The sequence below is a fragment of the Wyeomyia smithii genome, chromosome 1 (genome assembly GCF_029784165.1).
Source record: "Wyeomyia smithii strain HCP4-BCI-WySm-NY-G18 chromosome 1, ASM2978416v1, whole genome shotgun sequence".
Taxonomy (NCBI): Eukaryota; Metazoa; Arthropoda; class Insecta; order Diptera; family Culicidae; genus Wyeomyia; species Wyeomyia smithii.
In genome coordinates, this window is record NC_073694.1 from 126,708,699 (window position 1) to 126,732,448 (window position 23,750).

Sequence of the window (23,750 nt, forward strand, 5' to 3'; positions counted from 1 at the left end):
GAAAAAACGATCTCCGACCGTTACCCTATGCCAGAAATCATCAACTTAAAAATCAAAAATATTTCACGACACTTGACCTAGCATCTGGTTTTCATCACATAAAGATGAAAGGGGCCATCAACATACCACGTGGACAGATTTTTTAACGATTTTGACTCCCCCACCCTCCCCCTCCGTGGACTACTGTTCATATAAATTCTAAAAAAATTGTATGAACCGTGGACATTAGTGTAATAGAGACAGGTCTAAGGAATTAATTACCAATTAGAAGAAAGAAAAGATGGAATACGCTAGGCACTATTTGGAAATTTGTAGCAGGTAGCCCCGATGCAGATGATTTAAAAATTATTAACAATTCAATTAATAGCCTAATTAGTAACAACAATCAACAGATCAAAATCAATAGAGAAATTTCCGTACAAATGAAAGAAATAATATTTAGGACTAAAGAAGCCATTACTTTATTCAATACTAAATCTTCTGAATTATACTCTGTGAATATCTTTTTAAATTTGAAATTTCTCAACCAGAAACTGAATCAGATATCAGAAACCATTATGTTAGCTAAAATAGGTATTCTGAATGAAAAGATATTGAGTCAGGATGAAACCAATTTGTTAATTAAAGATTTAAAGAACGAAAATGTAACCTTTGGAACATCGCCGAGGCACTGACGTATGCTACTGCATCTGTAGCTACCAACGACCGGGAAATTGCCCTTCTCATCAAGCTGCCCAAACTCGATCAAAGAATTTTTAGGAAAATTTTAATATTGCCTACCTGGTTCAATAGTCAACAAATACTCATTCATAACAACAATTACCTGAATCACAAAAATCAGTACTACGTAATGGACGATCTGCAGCCCATAATATTTGATACTAAAAAGGTCACACTGGACGAGTCACAATGTGTTCCCAACCTTTTAGAAGGCAAACCGTCTCGCTGCGACTACCTAAGCAACCCGACCGAAACCATTATATCAATTGATGATCAGCATCTCATCACAAATTTGTTGGGAAGCTTTACGTTGCGAACCGATTGTGGTATATCAGAGAGAAACCTCTCTGGGACTTACCTAATAACATACACAAACTGTCAAGTAACAATTAACAATCAAACCTATTCCAATGGGATACAGAACATTAAAGGTGGACCAATTCACCTTCCGCTATATGGCATCTCCATAGAAAAAGGCGAAGAAATCGTAAACCTGAGTTTACAACACTTACATGATTTACATCTGCAGACCAGGAAGGAAATAGAATTATTCAACCTAAAGGCAACCAGTCTTCAATGGCCACATATATCAATCTTTGGAGGACTTTCAATCTTCCCTATAGTCCTCGGAATAGCTCTTTCGCTTTCTTTACAGAAGACCACGAATTGATGAGCGACCAATGAAACCTGAAAATTCTTCTAAGGCCGAACTCTCTTCGTTAGACCAACGGCCCACGCAGCGATCATTTCGAGAACCGACACTGGCAGAGGTGCTTCGTACGGAGTCTCAGCACTTAGGAGGGGCAAGTTAAGTGCTTTGCACCACACAGGAGTGTGACGACGACATAGAGCGGAGCAGCAGTGACGCGACGGGCGATCGGTACATTCTTGTGTGTAAAAGAATAGAATAAACACTTGTTGTCGGACCACCGAACTGTTAGCACTTTTATTTTTTCTACTCACCGTACCGAAAAGTTAACTCCAGCAAGCCTGATGAATTTTAACGCACTCGGAGTGTTCAATTTCAACCAATCAGCAAGTGGTTCCCAAAGTGGATGCAAATCTATACCCAGTTGCCTGGTTTAAGTCTCGGGTTTAAAGGGCTTCTTTTTTTGTTCACAGTGATGATATAGAACTCCAAAACAATGTTTGGTAGATTTTTTCACAAGCTTCGAAAGTTTCACGCTGAAAACGCCTACCTGAGTTCTTTTTTCACGCGATTATTTTTTACGTGATTTTATTATACACGTTTTTTTTAATTATCCGCCAGAATTTTATCAAAACGAAGCGATCTTTTTTTTTCACGATTTGTTCAAAAATACGATACTTTTTTCGTGCGGACGTATCAATCGCGTAATAAAGAATCCAGTGTACCTGCGTCGTTAAACAATGCAGAATACCGTTTCAAATGGCATTTCCTCGTTGACCGAGATTAGGGATACCATCTAGTCGAAGTTAGAAATCAGGACACCTTTTTTTCGGTACAAATTTGAGCTAAGCTGTTCTTCGAAGTTTAAATTAATTTACCTCGTTAAATGTGATTTGCACCTCAAAAACACCAAAATACTACTTCACTTGTTCAACATACTTCTCAAACGATCCAATATTATATTATTATTGAATTTATATGCAGATGATCAGCACATGTAAACTGTTTCAAATTAAGGTGGTAGTGTGTAGAAGCCACCACGTGGTCAGCTACGAATTTTCAGTACCACTAGACTCGGGAATAGTTAATGCGTTATCTACGAAAACACTTTCTTATGTTTTCGTCGCCATAACAAACATGATGATATGTTTTCACAAGTGACGTATCAACTATTACTGAGTGGTAAGCATTTGAAAATTCGAAGTTGACCACGTGGTGGCTCGAAGTCGGCCATTTATGGGTTCAACACACTTCCACCTTAAACTAACCGTTTAGAGGGGACTAACTGGAATTTTTTGAAATTTCAAAAACGGCTATGTAACAAGTTAGATACCTAATCCATTCTTACATGCTACAAAAATCAGCCAAATCGGTTCAGTACATGCTGAGAAAAACTTACGACCGATTTAGTGAGGACATCCACGTTCCCAGCTGCCAACAATGTAATACACTATATTTGCAACCACAACATGCAAAATAAATCTTCAAACAAACTTTAACCAATAGCCGAACACCTTACTTTACTCTTAACATTGGGAAAAAATAATTTTCGACCTTCCAGAGTAAAGCCAAATGTTAAACGGTTACAATACCTAAAAGATTTCTCTCGTCACTTCACTAAGATTCAACCAAAAACAAAATCGTCCGTAGTGACCGTTATGTTTTAGAATCAAAAAAATTGATTTTACAATATTCTGCATATTTTTATCACACTACGAAATTGAAAATCTTATGAAAATCCGGACAAATGCCAGAAACTGAAAAATAAATCAGGACGTCAAAAAAGGGTCTCAAAATCAGGACATGTCCTGCTAAATCAGGACGGATGGTATCCCTAACCGAGATCTACGTCACAAACCAAACACGTGCTTCTGTTTACCTTTTTTTAGCTACTAATACTGACAAATGTCTTCTTCTTCCTCACCTGTGGTACCGCGCCACTGGAAAGTACCTTCTCAATGACCTTCAAAATCATAAATTTTACGATCTTATCGCCAAAAATCACAATGTAAAATTCCATCAAATGCTAAATATTGCACAGAATAAGGCAGGTTTTCAAAAGCAATGATTAATTGTTTGTATGCTTCAGCTAATCAACTGTTTTAAATATTATTCTTCCCATGTGTTCCGTATTTAAACCCTTTTGTCTCGTTTTCTCCTTGACAAAATGTGGTCAGTCAGCCTATCTTCAGATGATCCATCTTGTTCCGCTTTTTTATACAGTGCAAAAAATAACCTTTTTAAAAATTCTGTAAGAGCGAACCAACATTTGATTTTTGTTATTTTTTAGCATAATTTCATAAAATATACATAACATCAATATAATCACATAAAAAGTAGACTAAAACTAACTTCAGTTACGAGATATTGAAAATGTGCCTTGGGTGATCCATATTGCCCAACCTTACTTATTTATGTACATGTTTGATAAATTATTATGAAATTTCGGAAATAGACGAATACAGACTAAAATTGTTTTCATGATTTGCAAACAATATACAAATTTTATTTCGAAAAGTCATATTTCCTTCTTTAACAGGGTTTCCTTTGCATTCATATGGTTTCAAAGCTTCCTCGTTTGTTTCGTGTTAAAATCGTATCGAAAGAAATTCTGAAATGTTTAGCTTCGTACTCATGGTTGAACGATTGGAAATTCTGAAAGGATGCATGATCCAACATTCTTGAAAATGAAGCGCTGCTCAGAAATTTTGATTTTGACATGGACGATACACCCGTATCGTTCTTTAATTAGGTTTCTGCTTATCGCATTATCCTAACACAGTAGTGAAAAAAAAAATGGCAACAATGCACAAATGTTCTCTGTTTATGGCCAAACAGTATTAAATCCAGATTTCAGAAGCACAAGACTCGGTAACAGTTAATGCGACACCTGTGAAAATGCTTTTTTATGTTTGCTGCGGTGAAGCAAACATAAAATAGCGTTTTCACAGGAGACTCCTTATTTATTTCCAAATCTCGATTTACTTTAGAAAAGGGAAATAGAATTTTGAGTTACGTTACCAATGCATTTGGTATATATATGTATATATATATATATATATATATATATATATATATATATATATATATATATATATATATATATATATATATATATATATATATATATATATATATATATATATATATATATATATATATCTATATGTATATATATATATATATACATATAGATATATATATATATATATATATATATATATATATATATATATATATATATATATATATATATATATATATATATATATATATATATATATATATATCTATATGTATATATATATATATACATATAGATATATATATATATATATATATATATATATATATATATATATATATATATATATATATATATATATATATATATATATATATATATATATATATATATATATATATATACATATATATATATATATATATATATATATATATATATATATATATATATATATATATATATATATATATATATACATATATATATATAGATATATATATATATATATATATATATATATATATATATATATATATATATATATATATATATATATATATATATATATATATATATATATATATATATATATATATTTATATATATATATTTATATATATAAAAAAAAATATATATATATATATATATATATATATATATATATATATATATATATATATATTATTTATAACCAGTTTTCATAATTTTTTATCATTTTTGTAATTGCTTAGTATAAATTTTGCTGTTCCATCATTTTTTGTATAAAAATATAACTTGGAAATAATATGTTCACTTATTTCTTGATACTCCTTCATTTCATGCATGCAATCCATTCCGTTCATAAAAAGGAGTGATTATTAGTCGATTGTTTATAATTGTACATTTAGTTTGGAGAGTAAGGTTCGTCATGCTCCAAACTCCACAATTATGACGGTTCGTTGTGTATTAAGCCAAGATATTCGACATAGTGTAAAACAGAATATTATATAGTGAAAACTTCTGCACTGCTCAAAATAGAATATCAACCTTTACAGACATTTTTCAACTTAAATGAAAACAACCTGTTTCCACAGACACATGATATTTTTTTTATAAATGATTATTCGTCATTCTCAAATTAAATTTGGTCTGCTACGGCGGCTAAAATAAATGGAGCCATATTTTTATTATTTGGTAAAAATTTAGTCGGTATGAATATAACATGAAAAGCTCATTTTGTGACATTTCCATTCAAACTAAAAAAATCAAAAAATAAAGAAGAAATTAGACAGTATAGTAACGATTCAACTAGACCGCCATAAGGTATCACAACATACGATATATCAAAAACTCGCACTTTTGACAATATGACTGGTACGTTATAGCAGGCAATACATGAGCTCACCAAATTTGCAGCTTTTAGGGGTCTGTAATAGACCTCTTATTTGATCTTAGATTGGTAAATGGGAGCTTTTTAGGTACAAATTAGACACAAGATAGCATTTATTTCTAGAACGCTTACTCTTTTGTATGTGTCTCCTAATGTTCGTAAGCAGTTGGGAAAAGTAAAAAGAAATTTTGAGTCCAGTCTTATCTGTTTCCTTTGTTTATGTTTTTGCTATTTTTACTAACGTTCTTAGCAAGACTTCTTTTATCATTTGAAACGAGAAACATATCTAAAACCTTTATGCTAAGAGACCAACGTACTACTAAATATTGCTTAGGTTGTTTCGATTCCACAATTTTCAAATAAGCAAATAAATCATTCGGATGTTGGTAATTTTACTTGTCTCTGTTTTTAATAGTAAACTTATATGTTGGGAACAAAATTAGAAATTCTTGATTGAACAGATTACAGAATACCATGTTTAACGTGTAAATACTATAATGCCATAATGGGTAATCAACATGCTTTGCATCGAATGGAATGGACGCTATATAATAACAAATCCGACGTAGTGTTCTATCATCAACGAAGATTTGATGAAGTGTTTCCAGAAGTTTTTTTTTAAATTTGATCAGTTCCAACTGAAAGATATTTTTTTCGTTCAGGCACATAAAATGTCGACTGTCTCCGGGAGTTTTTTATACAAACTGAATATATGTCACCTGGAGCCAAAATTTGTATTTTTCAGAAGTCAGAAATCTCGACTGATTTTTTATATTCATTTAATATCCTGAACATGTGAGAATAATGTGATTTATCCCTTTCCGACCGAGTCCACACAATTGTGTAGGTAAAAAATGACGGATATCAAAACCTAAATCGAAGCAATTCCTGTTTAAAAACACTTGCTTGCTCGGGTTTTTTATTTTTCATAGTAGCTGCGATGCTGACACTAGCGTTGCGAGCAGTAAAACAATGAATAGGCTGAATAGGACATTCAAAAAGCGAGAGAGAAGGTTTTGTTTAAGTCACCTTCTACCTACGCAACTATATGGGCCCGGTCGGAAAGGGTTATTTCAGGTATTATGGTTTCCCGATTTAAAGAGACAATTAGTACTTCCCAGGCTACATCCGTAACTATTTGTCGCCATCCACCAATCTTTTGAGTTACAAAAAATCGCTGAGCTAATACGAAAAGATGGATATGAGAATTGGGTGCAGTTTTTCTACAATGCAATCCAATCTAGTCTTTTGTGTAATGCGCCCTCCGACTGATTTGTGGTTACAGAGCATTACTTGGTTGTATGAACTTTGAATTTTTAGATAGCTTGTAGAATCGCACAAAAGTAGGAATTGTATACTACAACTGTGCATAGAGAAAGCAAATGGTTTTTTTTCTAATAAAGATACTACAACTTTTTAATTACTGTAAATAGATAATTATTACCATTTTATCGCTGCCTCGTCACAAAAATATATGTCTATATGCTTTTTAAGAACAATGAAGGTTTTGCAACAACCCATGATACATAGCTTAACTAAATAAAATAGTATCCAGAACTAATTTGACGTTTTGCTTACTTGAGCGTAAAACCAAAAACCACAGCAAATGTTTGAGCGATAAAATAGCTCGTTCAATAATAACTATCATCATGTAGTACTCCAGAAAATTATATATTAAACAGAATCATTTGAATAAAATGCACCACTGTAGTGAACAAGCGATATATGAATACGATTTTTTGGTAAATCTTATTCTATCATGCTTCTATTTGTTTTAACTAGTAACAACCCAATCAGGAATCAATCTTATATTTTGTGATAATAGATGGGAAATGATGATAATGCACCTGTATATATTTATGTCTCAAAAATGCTAAGTTAAATAACTCATGCCCAAGGACACTGCTTTTTATAGGAGGCTATGCCTTAGAGTTATGTGACCAGATAAGCGATACGCTGTTCCAAGAATATGTTGCATCTGGTGGTTCAATTTAAATAAAACTGCTGAAATTTCAAAGACCCGTGGGACATTTTGTTGAAACGCGGGACGTCTGATCACTTCACCTTAGAGAGACCGAATGGCCGAAACACAAATTTCAGAAACACGAATGACCGAAATAGCAGAATCAATGTTTGGCTAGATGTATTAAGCCTTTATCCGCTACTGTTAGTTCGGATTCAACTAAGGGATCAAATTTTATTTAATCATGTTTTCAATTAGTCAGACTAGTTTATAAAAAGAGGAAAAATCTTAATCGCATTTCGATTCGCGACTTGTGTACTGGAGCCAAAGAGTTCCAGATAAGAACCAGTAGTAAAAACGCGAATTACTTTCGTTTCCGTACGACCAATTTGAACGAACTGAATGATGCTGTTCCCATTTTCGAACAAAAACAAGGATGCCAATCTCATTCTCATATGCCTTCGTGTGAATGTGATACGGTCGTGAACAAGAATAAGGGCCCATATCTTTATTTGTAAAATTGTATATATGAAAAAGAATAAGTAAACGAAGCTACGTTCAGCGTTTTTTTCGTATGGATTTTGACAGCATTTATATTTGTTGTTGGCGTTTTTAAACTACACTTTATACCACTCGTGCTACACGAGGCAGAAGGGGGTAGTTCTGATGGAGCCCGGAAAGTAAAAACGAACAGCTACAATGCAAAAATGTAGTTCTGGTGTAACTACACCGCAAAAACGAATTCGGTACAAGGTTGCGAACTTTGAAGCGTATTGAATTCTCCATTGGAAATTATATGTCACGTGAAGTTTGATATTCAAACACGGTTAAACTTGTTGGGTTAGTATTCTACTACTATGCCATTCCTTCTTTCTTGAAAAAAAAAAAAAAAAAAAACAAAATAGACAATTAATTCAACACTGCATAGTTAGAGGGCACTGCACTGAATGCATACTTTAATATGATTGTTTGATGCATTGTAGCAAATTTTCATAATCGGTTCGATTTTAAGATAAGCATTTGAGGACCCATTAAAATCATTATCGATTCATCATTTTTAAATTTTTTCATTCTAAATCATTCTATGAACAACCGATTTTTTGCCTCTTTTAACTCTTTTGTCCAAGCTTATCAAAGAGAAACATTGTTGATAATTACCCACAACATGAATAATGGCTGTTAATTGCATCTCAGCTCTATAATTCTTCGGTTGAAACCAAATATGGCAAACATTAAAATGTGATGTAAAATAATTTGTCTTTTCATTACCTGTACCTTGCCTGAGTACACCTGAACTCCAATTTGCAATTGTTACAAAATATATCCTTTTATTGTTCTTCTCTTTTGCGATCATATGTAAGCTATCTAGCGAGATTGAGTGCTAATTCTAAACAATTTTCTTTGACAGATATTTTTTCTCAAAACAGTACTACCTTTATAATTAAAGATATTTAAAAATGATAAAAGTAAAGTTTACATTTTCAAAGATGCATAAATGAATCGCGTCGGATAGTAGTAGCTCAGAGCTATGCAGTCGCGTGTCAATCCCATGCTTAACGGGGTTATATAGTATCGTTCGTAATGACAAAGAGTGTTGTGCAGAAAATGAAAAAAAAAACAAAGATAATTTTCATAAAAATGAATAAAAACAGGACTTGATTATTCTTCGCTGACTGCTCCAATTCAACCACTTGTTGTTGTGATTATAGTTTTTGGCGTTTGGCAATCTTGTTGCTGCTGATTATATTTGCGGCGCTGCTGCGGAGATTGATGATGATAATGTTGATAATCGTGATGTTGTGGTTGCTTTTCTAGTGCAGAATCCAGCGGTGCTGCCGCTGAACTGCAAATGCTACGCGATTTGAGCGAGAGTCTTCGCTGCATTAGTAGAGACTCATTCGGAGGCGAGAGACCCACTGTCAAACCGTTCGTATTGTTTCCCTTGCTGCCATACTCATCGTACATATCGCTAATGCGTAAATGACCAATTGTCCCGATCATCGATTGATAACCGTTCATTGTCTCTCGCTTTAGCGCGGTAACAATTGTATTTGAGTTCGTAAGATAATGCTTATGCTTATTAGTAGTATTATTTGTTATTGGATCACAGTTCAAAGTATTTCTATTTTGTGTAGGCTTGCGCCGTGCTTCTTCCACTGATACTATAACTACTTGCCCAACGCCGTTAGCGCAACTATCATCAATCCTCCCAGTTCTTATTTCTGAGACTAACTTCTTACTAACATGCTTTTGCTGTTGCGGATTGTAGTGGCCGTCGGCGTTGACCCGACTGATGTTAACTCCTCCACGATTGTACTGATGGTGATTAGGATTGTTGGGAAAAGTGCCATGAATGTAACTCGGTTCATCTGATATGGCTGATTTGAGCCTGAAAGATTTGAAAACAAAAAATAATTATACAATTCGAAGTGAAAGATTTCCAAGTTATTATGGTAAATATAGCAAATCACTATGCTGCCGCTCTTCGCATATTCGTCCCATATCGATTTTTGATGATTTTGATTTTTTTGTGGAAATGTGTTTAAAATCATCTCAAGTTTAAAAAATAAAATAAAATAATAAACTTTGTTCGTAAAATTTGAAAAATAAAACCCCGTTTGTGTTGTCCCATGCCGAAAATATTCACATTACAGTCACGTTCATTTTATTGATCGTGGGGGTCTCACTGATGCCTTGCACACATGTTTGAAACCTCCCTCTTCTCCTTAAAATGTGGACGTAATTTTCAAACATACCTATTCAACCATACCCTCTTCTACACATTGTTTTATAAACCATCTCCTCGCGGAGAAATCAGTTTTTACCTCGAAAAAATACCTTCAAACTCTCATTAGTTATAAACTGCATGCACCAACTGTATTGCATATTGATCGATCTGTTCTCTAACCATATTCAATAGTTTCATTGTTCATAGGTTCAAGTCTGGTTGTTGAATTGATTAAAGTATAGATATCTGGTGGTGCAATATGGCATCACACGCAGGAAAAGGGGTAATAAATAATTAATGATTATGACAAAAAAATGGGAAAAGTAGGGTATCGGTTTTGCATTAGAATGCTGTAGAAAACCTGCCGAAGTTGTCTGATACCCTGGCACAACACTTTTCTTTACGAGACGGTTATACGAATATTAAGCTGATCAGATCGAAAATTATTCGCATGTCAGTCACATTGCTGTTATCTTATTAGCAAAATATAATTTTTGTCATTTTTAAGTCAATTGAATTGAATATACTTAATTTAACTAATTTATAACAAATATTTGCTAGGACAAGCTATGCGGACACAAAATAACCGAAAATTGATTGAATAGTTTAATCGACGTTTTCTCCACTTGAGTTTTTTTTGCTGTGGGACCGACATGCGAAGAGCGGCAGTATGAAAGTTACAATTCCGAAGTAACTCGTTTTTCTGATGGGACTATACTGCCGCTCCGAGCATAACTGTCTCATATTCTATGCAAACCTTATGGACTCTGGGACAGTTATGCTTGAAGCGGCAGTATACCTTAACAACCATTACAATATCTGATTTTTTATCAAGTATCTGATGAAATATTGAGATCTTTCAAGAAAACAAAAGACACCACACATAGCACACATAGCAAGACAAGATGCATAATGAAGCGCGAGTTTCTGTTTTTTTTTTTAAAAAAGGGTTTGTTAGTAGCTTAAGTATTTATGATAAATATTAATAAATAATAAGTTTGTGTGACCAACCACAAATGGTGACTTCTCTGCACTGCTAGAAATTTGTAATTTCAAATGTTAGGATTTGTTTGCTTTCACAATCAGGACTTATCATTCGTAGAGATCTAAACCTACTTGTCCCAATTGCTAACTTATTGGCTATAATGAGAGCTCATCATAGTAATTAAGGATTGCAACGATTTTTGTCGAAAATTGGTGATAATTTTATTTGACATAGCTTCTAATGATTCAACCCCAGTAAGTCTATGTAATTCGAGTGTTCCAAACCAAGGAGGACGTTTCAAAATTATTTTCAGAATTTTATTCTGAATCCTTTAAAGCGTTTTCTTTCTTGTTATACAACAGCTGGACCAGATCGGTATACCATAAGGCATTGCTGGTCTAAAAATTTGTTTGTAAATCAAAAGTTTATTCTTTGAACAAAGTTTAGAATTCCTGTTAATGGGAGGATATAAACATCTCGTATATTTGATGCACTTTGCTTGTATACTATCAATGTGCTCTTTGAAAATAAGTTATCTATCGTAAATTTGTCCCAAGTCAGACCAACTTGAAATAACTCCATTCATCTTGATAACGTGATTATTGTTTGGCTTGAGAAAATAAGCTCGAGATTTATGAGGAAAAATTATCAATTTAGTTATAAAAGCTTTGGGAGAGATTTTCCACTTTTGCAAGTAAGAAGAAAAATATCTAAACTTTTCTGCAATCGACTGCATATGACACGAAGACTTTTTTCTTTTACGGAAATGCTTGTGTCATTGCAGAACAATGACTTTGTGCATCGAATTCGAATGCTTTTTCTATGTCTAAAAGAGCAGCTCCTGTCGAATAACCTTCAGATTTGTTAGCTCGTATCATCTTAGTAACTCTGAACAATTTGGAATGCCCATGGCGTAATACAAACTGTTCATATGCAAAAATTGAATTTTCATTAATGTGTGACATCATCCTGTTAAGAATAATTCTCTCAAACAGTTTATTTATCGAAGAAAGCAAACTGATTGGTCGATAACTTGAAACCTCAGCTGGATTTGTATGTTAAAGATCCCATCATCTCCAGGTGCAAATTTTTCAAATTCCTAATAATTGATTTAATCTCATTCAATTCAGTTTCAATTATACCGTGAGGCGCCCTAATTCCATGCGGCTCCTTATTCCGTACACTTGGTATCAAAATGTGGAAAAATATCAAATATATCAAAAAGTGTGTTTAAAGGTGGTACTCTGGATACGTGCCGCGTAAAAAAAAAACTCGTAAATTCCGGAATCCGCGTAAAAAACCCGCGTAAATTCCGGAATCCGCGTAAAGAAACCTGCATTAATTCTGCAAACCGAGTGAAGAGAAACCGAAATCCGCGCAAAAAAACATACCGCGTAAATTCCGGAATTCGCGTAAAAAAAACGCGTAAATTCCGGAATCCGCGTAAAAACCCACGTAAAAAGCGACCTTAATGTATTCTGGGAAACAGGTTCCGAATAATGGTTCTCGGAAAATTGTTATACAATCATTCGACTCAGGAATTAATTCCAAAATTCAATATTTGTCAGCACAAACAACACAAAGAACGCAATGATGGATTAGTGAAAATCATGAGAGAATGTATCAATCCCTTAGAACCAGACTTACCGAGCATGTTTGTTGCTAACGTATCCGTTAATATGGCGAAAAGGTGATCCATCGACGAACTCGTCATCATCATCATTATGATTGTTGTTACGACGACTTCGCCACGATTGCTGCTGTGGATGTTGCAAGCGAATCTCGATACTACCCGTTTCTTTATTGCTCTTGAGCTGACGATGATAATAGGACGGTTTGCCGCCTCCTGCACCACAAAAAACCCCACCGTTAATTCCATTGGCGCGATACTGGTTACCGTTATTCTGATGATGATTGCTGTAGTAGTTATGATAGGAGCTGAAATTGCGATATTGCTGCGGCTGGTGATACCGAGCTTTTACTGAATTATTGTAACTGGGACCTAAGATGGAAGAAGGTTGCTTGAATTTATGTGCATCATTATCATTACAGCGATATCGCCAATTTTTTTCTGGTGGAATTATCACTGAACAAGAAGTAATGGACGGAGAACTGTTCTGTTCCTTTATAACTTCCAGAGGCTTTGGTTGTTGATGAACAACGGTAGTAGAATTGTTTTCCTTGTTGTCTATGCCATGTTTTACGATGACAGAAGGAATATTGGAAGAAAATGCTTCAGTAGTTACGCTGGAGACAATGGCAATCGGAGATGGGGATATATTATTCGGTGGAACCTCGGTCATAAAATTGGATGTCGAAGAACTCTTTGTATTACTCTTAAACAATGTATCACATTGTTGATCATCTTTCAAAGACGAAGACGACACCGATGATGGTGACGTAGATGGAGAGGGTGTTAAGGAACTTCCATCATCATCCGCATCGTAGCTTCCACTATTTGCCTGATTTTTGCTGAAACTTGCTTGCGAAAAAGGTACAAGACAATTTTGTTGTTCGGTAGAAGCTAAATCCAGTAATTTTTTCTCTCGCTCTCCGTTAGCAGGTAAGTTATCATCAGGAGATATTTTCAAGGACGTTTGCTCACAGTGGTTTTCATCATTTTCCGACGATTTTGCTACGTCTTGAAGTTTCACTGCCGATGGCTGATAAATATTCGGACGTTCCTTGTTCATATAATCATATCGCATAGAAAAATGCTGCAAAATGACTCGCTTCACTGCCATTGCAGATTCGGCAAAATGTGATAATTCTCGTGCAGATTGATTACTGAAATAAAATTAATACCTGCTTATGTATTTGAAAATTATTTACAAAAAGAGTTCGAGACTTACCGCCGGATAATGCCCGGTGTCTTTAGTACTCGTCGACGCTGTTTTTCCTTGATTGCATCCGAATTCACACCGTCAATGTAGTCACCTTCGTCAGTAATTTTGATCCATGGGTGATTCAGCACCGCACCAGCACTTAGACGTTTGGGTGCTTCCTTGACCAGCAATCCACGAATCAAGTCTTTAGCCTCTTCACTTACATCCATCCAATCGTTCTCAGGAAAGCTAAATCGACCTTCTTGAATTGACTCAAACAATAATTCCTGACAAGTACGACAGTTTTCCCCTCTATTCCAACCACAATCCTGTTCGCAGTTACCAGAAAACGGAGGATAACCGCAGAGCAAGATATAAGCAATCACACCTAACGACCACAGATCACAACGCTTGTCGTAGTAGTTTGACTCTCCCACAAACAAATCCACCACTTCCGGCGCCATAAATTCTGCACTTCCAACCTGAAAAATACAAAAAATGTATTACACATACATAATAAATTGTTATTGTATATCTAAACGTAGAAAAATGCAGTTCTGTCTGTCTGATCCATGTAGATTTGGCCAGTCGTAGAGAAAATTTGTATGTGAACGTTTTTGGGGCCAACAAAGGTGATTAGTATAGATTGAGACCCTTCCCCCTTCTGGAAAGGAGGGCTCCTATACAAAAAAAAAAAAAAAACACAAATGTCTGTACAATGTACAACTCGAGAACTTATCAAGTAAATTCTGGGGACAAGAAACATTTTCATAGTGGTTCGACAACCCTCCCTCGGAAGAGCGAGCTCCCATACAAATGAAACACAATTTTGATATGTGAAGGTTTTTGAGAGTAAGCAATATTTATATGATAGTTTGAAACTCCACCGTACTATGGACGGGGGAAAGGAGGGAGATGTCCAATACGTATGAAACAAATATTTCAACCATTTTTTCCGGAAAGCTGTCATTTTTAAATCCAAGATGGAAACAGTCAAAAATGATTGAATACAGTAACTATTCGCTAACAAGGTAAGCTTTAGCTGGGCTTCTTTTTTTAAATAGGCGCTCGCTAACTGGGAGGATTCCCAGTTAAAAAGACAACAAATGTCAAATATCAAAACGAACGGGGGGCATGTGGATTGGGAACGAAAATTGAAAAATTTAAGTTTTTCTAATCGAAAATATTCAAAATACAAACATAATAAGACAGCTGATAAATGTACTCGCTATATAAAACTAAAGTTTAAAATCTTTACTTGAGACATAAGTTTGTAGTTGTGGCTTCCCTATTTGGTGATCAACTTGAGAACGAAAGCCTTTTATGAAATTTTCGCGAAGCAGCGTTATCCATCGAACTCCCCCTCGGCGTTGAGATGATATCCCAGTTAGCGAGCTGATTTCAATAACTGAGAAGTGCTCGTCGCCCAGTTAGCGAACAGTTACTGTACCATCTAATATGTACAACTGCGAAGCTGGTCTCGAGGTGCGATGCTGGCCTAACAAGCCAGTCGTCGTAGGTTCGAGTCTTGACTCGGGAGAGACTGTTAGTGTCAGTAGGGTCGTATAGCGCTAGCCCCGCAATTGTCCTGTACACTTAACGGTTGGCTGCGGAGTCTGTGTATAGCAAACAGGAGGTCAAGTTCCGAATCGGAATGTAGCACCAAGGCTTTGCTTTCTACCATCTAATATGGGTATTTCCAGAACCAGAACGATGCCAAGGGGTCGAAAATTTACTCCAGAGCCAAAAACCAAGATGGTGACTTCCAATTTCTGCAAAAACCGCCTAGAATGACCTAGTACCATTTCCGTAATCGGGATGATTCTCAGAGATCAAAAATCAACTAAAGACATCATTTGGAGTTCTAAGATGATGACTTCCGGTTTCTGGAAAACAACTCAAAATGACCGAATACCATGCAATATGAATATTTTCGGAATCGGGATGATGCACACAAGCCAAAAATCGACCACAGGCACCATTTTGAATTCTAAAATTATGACTTCCGGTTTAAAAAAGAAGTCGAAAACACCCAAATAGGGGTACTTCTGGGACCAGAAGGATACCCAGAGCCCTAAAATTGACTTTAAATGCCATTTTGGAATCCAAGATAACGATTTTCGATTTTTGTAAAACAGCCGATTACCGAAAAGCACCCGATAAATAAATGCTGAAAATCATTTCTTCTGCCAACACTACCAGTGTACCGGCGTCAGCAGGATTTCCGTCAAAAATAATCTGTCGTATCGAACTTATACACTCAACTAGATTAGACAAACAATTGTAGGTGAATGTTCTAGGCGTACGGCAAGGTGGCGAAAGGTGAAGCAATTTTTGCAATATCCTTGTACGGTCCTGTCATCTAATTTTCAATATCTTTTCACGGTGCTTCCATCTAGTTTTCATTTTTACCTGGTGGATTATGCACGATAAATCGGTTTTGCTAACAGCCACAGTTTTATCCGCTTCTAATAGCGAATTTCTTTATTCCACCAGCTCACCTCGTTTTGACCTGGAAGCGCACTAACTGCTGTCAAAACCCTTCTTTATTCGCTTGATTTTGACCCAGTTTTGACCTGCCGTGCTTCCTGAAGCGCACTGTAAAATTTGTCAGCTTTAACCCACCACCGCACGTGCTAAGTTCGTGAACAATTATCGGGCATCTTCTTATTACTTGCGTCTTAAATGGCGATGACGTTTCATTACCCCTCGGCAGTTTTGCCCGCACACAGTGGAATGACGAAATTCGCTAAAAGTCATTTCATGCCAGCACTAACCGTTGTAGAGGTGTCGCGGGCAAAATGTATGAAAAAACTGGAACTCAGGTAACTAGAACAACTAGTTATCTTTATTGTAATTCGACATACTCAACTTTGAGCAGTTTTTTAATGGACATCCTAGCTCTTCAGTGTCTTCGGCAAAGTTTTTAAGCATCTAAAATACTGTGCTTTGCTGAAGTTCATATTTAAAGCAGTAAGAACTCTCTAGAGAAGGAAATACAAAAAAAATCCCGCATTAAGGTGGTAGTGTGTAGAAGCCACCACGTGGTCGGCTACGAATTTTTATTGGAGGGTTAGTTAAGACGTCTGTCTTTGGTAGTGGTTAGAATATGAATAACTGTATTTCTGTCATGTAATAATAATTGCTAAAACTCAAGGCTTGCTTCAGCTTCAACACTCCTCCTCAAGCCGCAGAGAGTCCCATCAACTTGCAACTTTCTTCAAACTTTATTCGTTGCAGTGGTTTGGTGAGACCATCCGCAATTTGCTCCTCTGTGCTAATGTACGTCAGGTTTACCACACCACGGCGAAGAGCGTCTTTTATGAAATGGTGGCGTATGTCAATGTGCTTCGTGCGCGGGTTATAACCACCATTTTTCGCAATCGCAATGCAGCTTTGGTTGTCGCATCGGATCTCAATCGGTTCATCGTTGTTTTTATTGAAAAGTGCTGACAGACCACGCCACCAAGATGCCTCCTGCACGGCAGTCGAAACGGACATGTATTCGGCTTCACACGTTGAGAGCGCCACTGTTGATTGCTTCTTGCACATCCACGAGATTGCACCGCCCTGTGCCATGAAGATGTTGCCACTTGTGGACTTCCTTTCATCTGGATCCGCTCCCCAGTCAGCATCGCAATAACCGACCACGCTAGAATCTGCATCCTTTCTATAGATCAGCTTCATACCGGAAGTTCCACGTAGGTAACGCAGAACATGCTTCACTGCGTTCCAATGTTTGACCCCGGGATTGTTGTTGAACCGGCTAAGAGTGTTCACTGCAAATAGAATATCCGGTCGAGTGCTCTGCGCCAGACTACGATGAGACGTACGCTCCCGTCGTTCGGTATAGTTCGCTGCGGTACCTTTTCGCCCTGGCAATCAAACACGACCTTATGATTGACCAGATGGATGCAGTGACGGCTTTTCTACAAGGCGATCTCGATGAAGAGATTTACATGGAGCAGCCTCCATGTTTCACGGACGATAATCAAAAAACGATGGTGTGCAAACTGAACAAGGCATTGTACGGCTTGAAGCAGTCAAGCCGAGTTTGGAACCAAAAACTCGATGCGGCTCTTCGACGTTTTGGCCTGAAACCAATACAGTACGATCCATGTGTATATATTGGTAACAAAGGAGGCAAAATGATGATTGTTGCAATATACGTCGACGATCTGATGATCTTCTGCAACGATCCAGCATGGAAGTACAAACTAAAGCAACATCTCTCTAGCTGCTTCCGGATGAAGGATCTTGGACAAGCGCAACACTGCCTTGGAATCCGAATCAGAAGAGCCAATGATTCCATCAGCTTGGATCAGGAAGCCTACACAGAGGTCCGTAGATCGCAACTACGTTCTGCTACCAAGATGGCCCATCCGTTTGTACGCCGTACGCGCTGACTCCGCGTCTTCGATATGGACATAGATTGTAGGGTCAAGGAGCAAGATTAGCTTCAATCGGGCTTGTAAATCCTTTCGCTCATCTAACGCTTCAATGGTTCCGTTTTCTTTTATCTTCGGCTTGATGGCATCCCAGAGGCCTTCCAGCTGAAGAAAAGTTTTCGCAGCAAACTTCCATGACGACCAGTTTTCACGTCCTCTCAAACGTTCAATGGCTGGAATGTTGGATGATCCGGAAACTCCGTTGGAACTTGAAGTGCTATTTGAACTCGTAGTCATTTTCTAGCATTGACTAAGCCCATAACCTATTGGAGGGTTAGTTAAGACGTCTGTCTTTGGTAGTGGTTAGAATATGAATAACTGTATTTCTGTCATGTAATAATAATTGCTAAAACTCAAGGCTTGCTTCAGCTTCAACAATTTTCAGTGCCACTAGACTCGTGAATAGTTAATGCGTTATCTACGAAAAAACTTTCTTATGTTTTCGTTGCCATAACAAACATGATGATATGTTTTCACAAGTGAAGTATTAACTATTACTGAGTGGTAAGCATTTGAAAATTCGAAGTCGACCACATGGTGGCTCAAAGTCGGCCATTTATGGGTTCAACAAACTTCCACCTTAATTTGAAATGCAATGCGCCAAGCGGAGACAAAACCAATCGACTTCCGGTAAGTTTGGGGTTGTTTGGGACCCAAAAAGGGATCAAATTTTAACAAAGACATACAAAGCTGGGTGATTACATTAGGAAAGCTTAGGAGCAGGTAAGCACTGGTGAAAGCAAAGCGCTGAAGTAAAATAATAATTCACAGCCAAATTAAACATCATACTCTTCCCCATCTTGAGACAGAAGTAATTGAAACTGTGGAAATTGAAGGTCAAACTGAACTGGCACTTTCATTTTTTGACACAACATATTCACCATTCTAATACACTGCCCATGAAAGTATAACTGTCCGTCCAATATAAAAAAAACATTGGAAGTGAGAAAATGCAATTTTGATGTTAGATTCTCATTCGTTTGGTAAGCTTTTCACTTATGTTAGTTTGCATTCATTTGCCATCAGGGGCGACTCGTCCATAGGTGCAACCTGTGCATTGCACACGGGGAAAAAAAACATTGAAAGTGAGAAAATGCAATTTTGATGTTAGATTCTCATTCGTTTGGTAAGCTTTTTACTTATGTTAGTTTGCATTCATTTGCCATCAGGGGCGACTCGTCCATAGGTGCAACCTGCGCATTTTGCACACGGGGACGCCAGGCCAACCAATAAATTTTAAATCGAAATTCATCTTTATACCTATGAAATTTTAGTTTTTTTAAATAATAACAAAGAGAATGACTTATGTTTTTCCACAGACATAATTTTGATTACTTCCTCAAACTGTGATTTTCAGGTTTTTTCAGTTGAACAGGTAGGTTCAAAAGCCACGAGTCGCCCCTGTTTACCATAAACTATTGCTTTTTTGCACATAAAAACACATAAACGCACATAAAAATATGCACTTTTCCATGCATAGTATGTTCAATTGAATTTATAATAATGTATCGAAAAAAATCACAGGAGTGTTGTGTGCAAAGCCACGACCGCAAGGTTGAAGTAGAATACTTTTACACAGCTTTACTTACGGCTGTACATTAACCTACGGCCGGGCGAATCGGTTCGCCCCGCTTTTCGCGTTTAACCTGGCAGAGGCCTAATGCGCACGGCCAACACAATAGAAAGGTGTTTTCACATTGAAAATTAGACTCGGCTTTACTGGAGTAAGTGTTGACAAATGCATCTACCGCTTATACCGCCGCTATCGTACGAAAGCGCGTCGTTTTATGTGGGGAATAATATCAACACGAAAAATGACGCGCGTCTAAGCACACCCGAACTGTTTCGCCGTGCTGCTTCCATTTACTTCCTTATAACATCCGCCTCATAGAAGTAGCGGCCGCACCTACCGCTGAGGCTGTTACCATACTGCTACTGGTACCCAGAGCTATTAACTCTTCAAATTAAGTGTGTTATTTGTCCTCAAAAGAACAATTGTTCAATTCCATATCGGATATAATGCAATCACATCTCTGTAATATTACCGACAGTAATATTCTTCTGAACAAAATTATCCAACTTTTCCATTAGAGGAAGTGCCGGCTGATGTACGGCAAAAATCTCGCCCGATCGCTCGCGTTGGCGTTCGTTCTCAGGCAGAGGCCTGAGACGAGGTGATCAACCACAGGCAGACTTGGCATTTCTCTGCACCAGGTGTACCCGTCGACTCGCACGAGGAGCAGACTACTCGATTCGCGCGAAGAGAATTGTTTTTCGCACGCCGTGAACACGCATTAGTTCGGAGGTGCGCGTGTGTTATTTCTCGAGTACACGGCGGGTGCACCGTGTAGATGAATGAAACCAAATGAGAAAACTGATATCCTATGATTTGTCTACTTTTTATTGGAAAAAAAAGGTCAGTCACACGTGTTGAGTAGTTGATTTTCGTGCCATAATGACTAGAAAACAGAAGTATTACAGAGATTTTACGCCGCAAAAACTGCCCCCGGGCCATTATTTCATCTTTACGGACAGTCTCAGTTCTATTCAGGCTCTTCGTCGATGAAAACGATGAAGCACTCTCCGTACACGTACAGGAACATCAGAATGTTTTATCCGAAATATCTTATTAGATTACCTTAGTGTGGATCCTTTTTCATTGTTCCATTCCGGTTATTGAGAAGGTGGACACTTTGGATTAGGTGGGCACATCAAATAGTGATTTTTATGATAGACCTACAATTGCCTACAATAAGCTTTTGCAATTTTCTCGTCAGAGTACGCCTTCAAACTGGCAGACCTCATCCTTTCACTACGGGTTAGACGCACATCTACTGCGAATCAGGCTCACACATAGTAATCAATGCGTTTGTGGAATGAACTATCATGACAATATGTACGTTTTGGTGGTTTTGGTGGTGCTGAACTCCGGGGCACTAGATCGTTACTTTTGGATACCCATGTTCAAGTTTGTGGTATCCTGGATCAAAGAAACAAGGCATGAACGATACTGATTTATGACTTCCGTAAATCGGAGTAAGATTGTGCCAGTGGCGTGAAATTGTGCCATACAAATCCATTGTTTGTTAGTCATCTCATGGTGATCACAAGACCAAACTTTTTTGAATAAGTTCCCTCCAATATTCAACCAAGAAAGACTAGTCTTCTGACCAGGAAGAGATGGCTAAAAAGTCACGGGTCAAAAGTCACAACCTCATAATCTGATCCCGCCTGACGGTACTTGAAAAGCAACGGAGTGCTCATCAAACAACAAATCGAACCGCGCGGTAATCAAAAAAGAACATGTTAGTTTTAGTTTTAGGTTTAGTTCTAATTCGTTTAGCCTTTATAAGACATCCTAGAAACAGGATTTATCTGGTTTCTGTAGAAATTAGTAGAAAGAAATTTAAAAAAAATGTTTGAAGTAAATAGCAATTAGGAATATTCACTATTGTTCTATTGGATGAGCATCTAACAACGTGGACCATACGTGCTTATTCCTTTGTTACTCTCACTATATTTTTATTCATACCACCAAGTTGTCACACTGACCTGAGAATCCATGAAAAGGACATCTTAAACAAAACAAAAGATGTGAAGAACTGGCAAAGAAAAGCTGCGATCGTTTGCAAAAGGCTGTAAAAAGCTAAAAAACTAGAGTGGCTAATTAAAGTTCAGTACCCATTTTTCATATATACATTTATCGTCATACAGTCAGTTGCATTTGCAAACAACATGTTATGTCCAATGCGCTGGGGGGAAAAATTACCTTGGCTTCAAAAATCAATCGCACTAGCCATGGCAATTATATGGCGGACGCCGCGTGCCATCGCTCGGCTTTGCGGAGCAAAACTCCGGTTTTAGATGTAAAACTTCGGCTTTCTCTTTTGCTGAAGTGTAAACGATTCGTTTTTCCCGTGCAGAATGCATGGGAGTGAGCAGTTGCTTGTCAGGTATAGCGGAAATGAATCGCGCGCGCGGAGTCCTTTGATTCCCGCGTAGTGCAAGTGAAAAATACACTTTGCTCTTCGGTCGCCCGGAGGAGAAAACCAAGTCTGACCACAGGGCAAGTGATTTGTTTAATTTCAAGGCAGCCACAGGCGCAACCCAGACGGTCCATCCAGTTCACCCTCCGACTAATGAATGTAGCTAGTTTTCTCAGAAACACTCTTCTACAGCCGAAGGGTGCTACGTAATAGGCCACGCCTTTCAGTTCAGGTTTATCATTTCCTAATGTTCTTTAGACGAATTCGCATTTGATTTTTGTATCCAGCGAATAAACACCGATGGTGCTCTCACACACGCAACGGTTTTAACCCGTATCTTATTGCGGTTTGTAACATCAAGCGATTTCGTTTGCTCGTTGCTGCGTGTTGCATCATGTTGCAACTTGGCAGCTGGGAGACGACGAAATTCTGTTTATGCTGATTGATTGAATCGACTTCATATTAGATCTGCATAGTCGAACTAACTGTCTTTGTAAATGCGGTCTAACAGGGCAGTTTGTTATTCAAAGTTGGTTATGCTGATCGCATCCTTTGCGCTGCCCCTACAGTGGGGGGTTTACTAAATAAAGTGAAAATTAGACAACTACAACAGAATTTGATTGCATCCCGCACAGAATGTCTGCTTGTGTTGATGCCAGAAAATTATTAACCTTCAATTATTTGTTTATTTGCCTTGAAAAAAGTATGTTGCGGTTCAAAATCGGTTGCTAATTACAACCTTTGAGCTTCTCTAACATTGGGGGAATTAAGATACACGGACAACATGCACTGTGGAAACTATTTCACATTCAGTAAATTAGACGGGTGCGACAAATTTAAATTGCTAGGATGCAACACAGAATGCTTGCTTGCGTTGACAAAAATTATTAACTCTCAATGACTTGTTTATTTGCCTTGAAAAGGCATTTTGATGTTCAATATTGGATTTCCTGATGGCAATCTTCATGCTGCCCCAACACGGGGGGAATAATGGCAGTCTGGCGACACACGCTGAGAAGAACCGCGCTGCTCCTGAGGCGTGATGACCA

General features: G+C 37.1%; 1 protein-coding gene across 1 annotated transcript in view; it reads right to left on the reverse strand.

Moving 5' to 3' along the window:
• Nucleotides 1–8,580: 8,580 nt before the first annotated feature.
• LOC129723819 (probable serine/threonine-protein kinase fhkE) overlaps nucleotides 8,581–23,750 on the reverse strand; it is a 31,745-nt gene continuing 16,575 nt past the window's right edge. Inside the window, exons 4-6 of the mRNA XM_055678275.1 lie at nucleotides 14,295–14,749; nucleotides 13,090–14,229; nucleotides 8,581–10,118 (exon numbers count right to left, since the gene is read on the reverse strand). Of these exons, the coding sequence (XP_055534250.1) occupies nucleotides 9,413–10,118; nucleotides 13,090–14,229; nucleotides 14,295–14,749 (2,301 nt within the window). The 3' untranslated portion in view covers nucleotides 8,581–9,412. The remainder of the gene's footprint in view (nucleotides 10,119–13,089; nucleotides 14,230–14,294; nucleotides 14,750–23,750) is intronic.